The following is a 7,318-nucleotide window of genomic DNA, read 5'->3' on the forward strand; positions in this document are numbered from 1 at the left end:
CTTTTGGAGCCTGTTCTGGAACTAGCTCTTGTAGACCAGGCTGGCCTCGAACTCACAGAGATCCGCCTGCCTCTGCCTCCTGAGTGAGAAACATAAAATTTAAATAATAGAAAAGAATAAATACAATTGAGAATGTGACTGCCAGGTGGATTGGCATATGCCTTTAATCCCAGCACTCAGGAAGTAGAGGCAGGTTGACCTCTGTGAGTTCAAGGTCAGCCTGGTCTACAGAGCTAGTTCCAAGATAGCTAAGGCTACACAAAATTCTGTCTCAGAGAGAGAGAGAGAGAGAGAGGAGAATACAAAAAGATTTTAGTAAAATTTTTTCAGTAAGGCTAAATTTTGAATTAAGTAAGAAATCTATTTTTAGATTTAGAAATTCAGAAAATTTCTGATTTTTCTAAGAACAAGGAGGTAAATGTAGAGGTCTGTATTGATATTTGGGACTGTATTTGCTTTATTTCTTTAGGGTTTAGAGAGATGAAATTGTAAAGCCTTTCCTAGGTAAGCATTTTAAGGTGTCTGTGTATTTTTTTGTGCTTCCCTGCAGGGAGAAGTTGTACACTGGCTGGCATGTTCTTTATACGTTGCTTGCCGCAAGAGCATCATTCCTACAGTGGGAAAGGGGGTCATGGAAGGAAACTGTGTTTCATTGACCAGAATACTTCGCTCAGCTAAGTTAAGGTAAAGCATTTTGCTTTCCCAAAAATTCTCCTGGGCTGGAGAGGTTGCTCAGTGAATAGAGTATCTGTTACACAAGCATGAGTACCTGGGTTGTTGTGCTCTGGGGCCTTAGTGCTGGAGGACTGAGGCAGGACAATCCTAGGGCTTAGAAGGGGACTAGTCCAGTCAGAATGACAGCTCTACCTCAAAAATTGAAGTGGAGGTTCTGGAGAGATGGCCCAGTGTTTAAGAGAACTTCCTGTTCTCCCAGAGAACCTGAATTTGGTCCCGAACATCCATATCGGGACTCATAACTCCCTGTAACTATACTTCAAAGATATAGTTCCCTTTGACACCTTCTTGCTTCTTGTGTTTCCCTGCAGGGAGAAACTCTGCTTAGACATGGCGTGCACACACACGCACGCGCAAAGATAAATTTAAAAATAAAAAATTTAAGTGGAAAAGTTATTGAGGGAGATACTTCAGTGTCATTTGCTGGCTTCCACATGTAGCTACATGAACAAGTATACACACATGCACACACATAAACATACACCACATGCACACAGAGTCCTAAATGTCATTTTAGGATTCAGTTTCTCTCATTTTAAATCATTTGGCTTTGTTCTGTTAATGCATGTTCTTTCCCAGTTTGACCTTGCTTCTCTACGTTGCCTCTTCAGATTCTAACTTCAACCAAAGACTTCTGTTAAATTGATTTTAGCTATACTTTTGCTCACTAATTTTTTAAAATTTGAAAATAGTTTAAAGCTTACAGGAGAATTAGAAAAATGAGAGAAATAGAAAGAATATCCATCTACCCGTGATCCCATCTCAACGGTTACTGCCATTTTACCTCATTTACTTTGTCAGTTTATCTTTCTGTATTAAGTATTATGCTCTTTCTCTTCAGTGCTTCTTCCTTACTCATTTTAAGATGAGTTGTACTCTTTATAACCTTTTATCCTTAAATTGGTTTCAGTGATATTTTAATTAGTTAGTTATTTACTTATTTTTGAGAGTGGATCTCACAATATAGCTCAGGTCCAGGCTAGTCTCAAACTGTGGCTCTTGCTTGCTTCATCCTTCCAAGTGCTGCAATTATAGATGTGTGTCACCATGCCCAGTTTCAGTGGTATTTTTTAATTAACTATGATGCAGTCTTCAGGGAACTTAACATTTTTTTTTCAAGTCTGCCATCAATAGTCTAGTTTTGTTAGTTGATCTAATAATATTCCTGGTAGCATTGTTTTTCTTTGAATACCATTTCCAGTTTTGGATCAGTACTACTTTCACTTATTCCTATTTGTTCCCCTTTAAAAAGGAATATTTCTGTAGCCGTTGTCTCTTTTTTATTTTATTTTTTTTCAAGATAGGGTTTCTCTGTGTAACAGCTCTAGCTGAATAGTCCTATGTGGTTGACATAAGAGCAAGTAAAAGGTAGAACTTAGACCTACAGAGTACCTAGTAGTGACAAGTTGAACAATAAAAATCAACTATGCAAAAAACAGGGCAATACATTGACACGATGACCAAGTCAATAACATTAATAAGAGGAAGATGGATATAATATGCCACTGTATGTAGTTGTCCTAAAGACTTAAAATCACTCTATGCAGTTTCAAAATGTACAACTTGTGTATATTTAGCCTTAAGGAAATATCAGACATATGTCAAATGAGGAACAATCTATTTTAAAAGAGGACTGGGGTAATTGTAGACTTATTAAAAAATGTTATCATGGGGCTGGGGAATGTAGCTCAGTCAGTAATACACTTGCCTAGTGTGCCTGAGACCCTGGTTTTTTTCCAGGCACCAACCATATAAAAGCTGGCATAAGCCTGTTATTTTAGCACTGGAGTGATGGAGACAGGAAGTTTAGGGATTCATGATCATCCTTGACTATATAACAAATTCAGAGTCAGCCTGGGCTGCAAAAGACCTGTCTCTAAACAACAGAATTATAGCTTGAAAAATTAGATCAGTACATACTCATAATAAAAATTTCAAATGAGTTCTAGAGGTGGATGGTGACGGTGGCTTTCCAATATGAGTAACCAGATGCAACTGGGCTAGACATTAAAATGGCAAATGTAATCCTGTGTGTAGTTTATCAGAAACATGACGATGGTTTTTAAAGGTTGGGCGTGTACCGCCATGGTACAGTGCCTGCAAGTAATACGTTGGGTGTGATGAGACATGTCAGTCAGTTATCCTAGCACTCAAGAGGCTACATCAGGCCTCTGGAGGCCACCCTGCTCATTTTCATCATGTGGTCAATGATTCAAGGCCAACCTAGGATACACACATACCAGGAAACTTTGCACCCCAATTTCCGGTGAAGCAGGTCTAAAAGAAGTAATTCTCAAAAGTGAGGAAATCCTCCAAGGAGAGAAAACATCCCACACTGAGCATCTTCCTATCCCAATCTGCCCCTGCCAAAAAAGGGAAAACTTCATAGTAACTAATTGGGAGGAGAAAGGAAAAATAGTAGGACATTTTTTTGTTGTTGTTTTTATGTTGTTGCTGCTGCTGTTGATACGGACTTTTTAGGATTTCAGATTTTAATTTATGTTTCAAATTTACCTGTGAACAATTAACTGATAACTTTAAAAACATTACCTAGTATCCCTCTATATAGTGCCAGATAATTAATAAAGTGAGCTTTTGACATTATGAGTGTTTAATCTACGACCATGCTAATAGATCGTATACCATTATTGGATAAGCTGAGAAAGTGGAGTAACAATCTATTATGATTTTCTAAATATCTACATATTTATTTTATTTTTGGTGGTGATGTCACACACTAAAACAAACACTGAGCTGGAGAGATGGCCCAGCAGTTAAGAGCACTGGCTGCTCTTCCTGAGGTCCTGAGTTCAATTCCCAGAACCCACATGGTGGCTCACAATCATCCACAATGAAATCTGGTGCCCTCTTCTGGCAGGGATACATGCAGGTAGAACTCCAAGTACATAGTAAATAAATTAAAAACAAACAAACAAACAAAAAAAAGCCTGTTAAAACTCAAATACTTGGCCTGGCGGTGGTGGCGCACACCTTTAATCCCAGCACTGGGGAGGCAGAGGCAATCGGATCTCTGTGAGTTCGAGGCCAGCCTGGTCTAGAAAGAGCTAGTGCTAGGACAGGAACCAAAAGCTACAGAGAAACCCTGTCTCGAAAAATCAAAAAAAAAAAAAAGAAAAAAGAAAACTCAAATACTTGGCTGGTCCTGGTGGCACACAGCTTTAATCCCAGTACTTGGGAGGCAAAGACAGGCAGATCCCTGTTAGTTCGAGGCCAACCTTGTCTACAGGGCGTGTTCCAGGACAGCCAGACCTGTAGGGAGAAGCCCTGTCTCCAAAAACAAGCAAAAGAACTCAGATACTTGAATTTTACTCCCAACCTATAATAGTCTGCTGCTTTGTGAACAACTTTCATTTGGGAGACTTTTTTTTTTTCAAACTAACTTTGTGAACCTATAAATTAATTGTTGACTAATGTATACTTCATCAACTATATGTAGATCGTTGCCTAGGTGCAGAGGAGGAAAGAAATAGGTAGCTGTTTTAACCACCTGCATCCTAGAAGGTTGCTGTCACTTCTGTGTCATCAGTCTCTGTGATGGTCCTGGGAAACAGTGCAATTCATAGCAGTGAAGTGAGGGCTTATGTTGTTTGCTTTTTCATAAATTTAGGTTTTTAAAGACTTTTAGTCATCAAGAGAATGTGTCATTTTCAGTCCATTATATGAGCTCATTTTAAAGTTGTCTTTTCTTCCTTTTCTTTGAAGCTTAATACAGTTTTTTAGTAAAATGAAGAAGTGGATGGACATGTCAAACCTACCACAAGAATTTCGTGAACGTATAGAAAGGCTAGAGAGAAATTTTGAAGTATCAACTGTAATTTTTAAAAAATTTGAGCCCATTTTTTTAGATATATTTCAAAATCCATATGAAGAGCTACCAAAGTTGCCACGGAGCAGGAAGCAGAGGTGAGACATTTAATCTCATATATTTGTGATACAAGATTAACTTTAAAAGTCTGCTTATTACCTTTCTGCAAAGACTTAAATTTCTTTGGAAATTTATGGACAGTTGCTTAAATTTGAAAATAGGTAATACTTTTATTATTTTATTTATTCTGATGTTCAATGCAGACTAAAAAGCTTTAAGAAGTATGTTTTTGAGCCATCTGTCCACTTGAGTGGAATTTTACATGAATTTAACCCTTTTATTTATATTTGCTTTTTCAATGCTTAGCAGGTTAGTCAGACCAAAAGAATACATTTTTTCATTTTAGGAGAATCCCTTGCAGTGTAAAGGATCTCTTTAATTTCTGCTGGACACTCTTTGTTTACACTAAGGGTAAGTTGACATTCTCAGAGCTTATGTTTCTACTCTGGGATTTGGTGATGTTTGACATGAGAGGTTCCTGGGTTTTAACTTTTTTTTTCCTTATAAAGGTAATTTTCGTATGATTGGTGATGATTTAGTAAATTCATATCATTTACTTCTGTGCTGCTTGGACCTGATTTTTGCCAATGCTATTATGTGCCCAAATAGACGAGACTTGCTAAATCCATCATTTAAAGGTAAAATATTTAGTTTTAAAAAGTAATTATTAAATTTTGGAAAAAGCTAAAAAACTGACTGTTCTTTTTGTCCTTCCTGTTCCTTCATGGTCTGTCAAACTAGGTTTACCGTCTGATTTCCATGCTCCTGACTTCAAAGCTGCAGAAGAGCCTCCCTGTATCATTGCCGTACTTTGTGATCTACATGATGGACTTCTAGTAGAAGCAAAAGGAATAAAAGAGCATTACTTCAAGCCATATATTTCAAAACTCTTTGATAAGAAGGTACTAACAAATAAGATGCTTAGGGGTCAGCAGCACCCTGAAAGGAAAGAATCTTCTCAACATTGTAGGACCCATGTAACATGATCCTAATCAGTCCTATCAATAAAAGCCAGGAGTCAAATATTGGGGTAATAGTCTGAAAGATCAGAGAAGCAAAGGAGCAGCAATTATATTATATTATATTCCTGTCACCACCTTCCAAGTGCTGGAATTAAAGGCGTGCACCACTGCCTCCCTGCTCTATGGTTAACTAGTTACTAGCCCCATGCTCTGATCTCCAGGCAAGCGTTATTTGTCAGAACACAAACAAAATATCACACTGGTCAGATATTCCAGGTCTGGGGCTAGAGAGATAGCGCTAAAGTTAAGAGCATTAACTTTATTTGTCAGAACACAAACAAAATATCACACCTGGTCAGATGTTCCGGGTCTGGGGCTAGAGAGATAGCACTAAAGTTAAGAGCATTAACTGTTCTTCCAGAAGACCCAGGTTCAGTTCCTAACACCCACCATGCCCAGCTCATAACTTCCTGTAACTCCAGTTCCAGGGCATCCAGTGCCTTCAAGTCCCAAGTTTCAGTATCTGCTGTGATGCAGCCTTGCCCTCTAGTCACAGGAGACTAGTGGTTGAAGAAAGTGCTCAGTTATATGTCGTGTCTGGGAAATGCACTGCCAGCAATTTTTGGGGTTTCTGGCAGAACCTGCATTCTCCTGAGAAAGGGTTATGAGAGGCATGAGATCAGAGTGAACTGACTGATTTTCTGCTACAGTCATTCTGTTAGGTGCTGTTTACTAAAAGCATTGTAATAGTATAACAACTATTGTTTTGTTTTTTTTCTTTTTTGATTTTTTTTTTTTTTGAGACTAGGTCTCACTATTTAGCTCTGGCTCTCATGGAAATCACTGTGTAGACCAGGTTGACCTTGAAGTCACAGAGCTCTTTCTGCCTCTGCCCCAAGTATTAAAGTGTGTGCCACTACTCCCAGCTACAACTATCACTTTAATTCCACATAAATAAAGCAGAAAACTGTTTTCAGGCTACTTACATGCACTCTGATTTTTTTTTTCCTGTATTGTCTATTTTTATGTTTCTGAGTTGATTTATCATGGAGGAGTTATTAACTTCTCACTTCTTCAACCATGAATCATGTAATTCAATTAGGCCTTGTCTTTTCACTTTGATAAAGGATTTTGTTTAAATCATAACTCTGGTTCCCCATTTAGTATTAAGAGATTTTTGTTTACTTATTATTCTTATTCTTATTTTTGTTTATTTGCTTGCTTGTTTTTCAAGACACGGTTTCTCTATGTAGCCCTGGCTTGTCCTGGAACTAGCTTTGTAGATTAGGCTGGCCTTGAAGTTGCAGAGATCCACCTGGTTCTGCCTCCCAAGTGCTGGGATTAAAGGTGTGTGCCTCCATGGCCTGGCTTAAATTTTTTTAAGTATTATTATTATTGTTTGTATGCATGGATGCCTGTTGTGTATATGTGAGTACACATGCCACAACATGTGTGGAGGTCAGAGGACAACTTGATGAGTTGGTTCTTTGCTTTCACACTTAATTGGGTTCCAGGCATCAAATTCAGGTTATCAGACTTGTGGGGCAGGTGCCTGTATCTGCTGAGCCACCTCACAGGCCCATGATTTTTCTTTAAGCATAAAGCCTTTCCTAACTGGCTTCTTCTCCTTTCTATACTTTGTATTTAATCTTCCATGTCCTGGAATATGTATACATCATGATTTCTTATAGGTATGTGTAGCATAAATTTTTTTTTTTTTTTTTTTTTTTTTTTT

At 38.0% G+C, this 7,318-nt stretch overlaps 1 protein-coding gene across 1 annotated transcript in view; it reads left to right on the forward strand.

Moving 5' to 3' along the window:
* The window catches only part of Rbl1 (RB transcriptional corepressor like 1), a 64,530-nt gene that overhangs the window by 3,956 nt on the left and 53,256 nt on the right, over nt 1-7,318 (forward strand). The window contains exons 2-6 of the mRNA XM_005363028.3: nt 551-684; nt 4,459-4,659; nt 4,968-5,032; nt 5,131-5,259; nt 5,363-5,523. Of these exons, the coding sequence (XP_005363085.1) occupies nt 551-684; nt 4,459-4,659; nt 4,968-5,032; nt 5,131-5,259; nt 5,363-5,523 (690 nt within the window). The remainder of the gene's footprint in view (nt 1-550; nt 685-4,458; nt 4,660-4,967; nt 5,033-5,130; nt 5,260-5,362; nt 5,524-7,318) is intronic.

The sequence above is a fragment of the Microtus ochrogaster genome, linkage group LG8, assembly GCF_000317375.1.
Source record: "Microtus ochrogaster isolate Prairie Vole_2 linkage group LG8, MicOch1.0, whole genome shotgun sequence".
NCBI classification, from domain to species: domain Eukaryota; kingdom Metazoa; phylum Chordata; class Mammalia; order Rodentia; family Cricetidae; genus Microtus; species Microtus ochrogaster.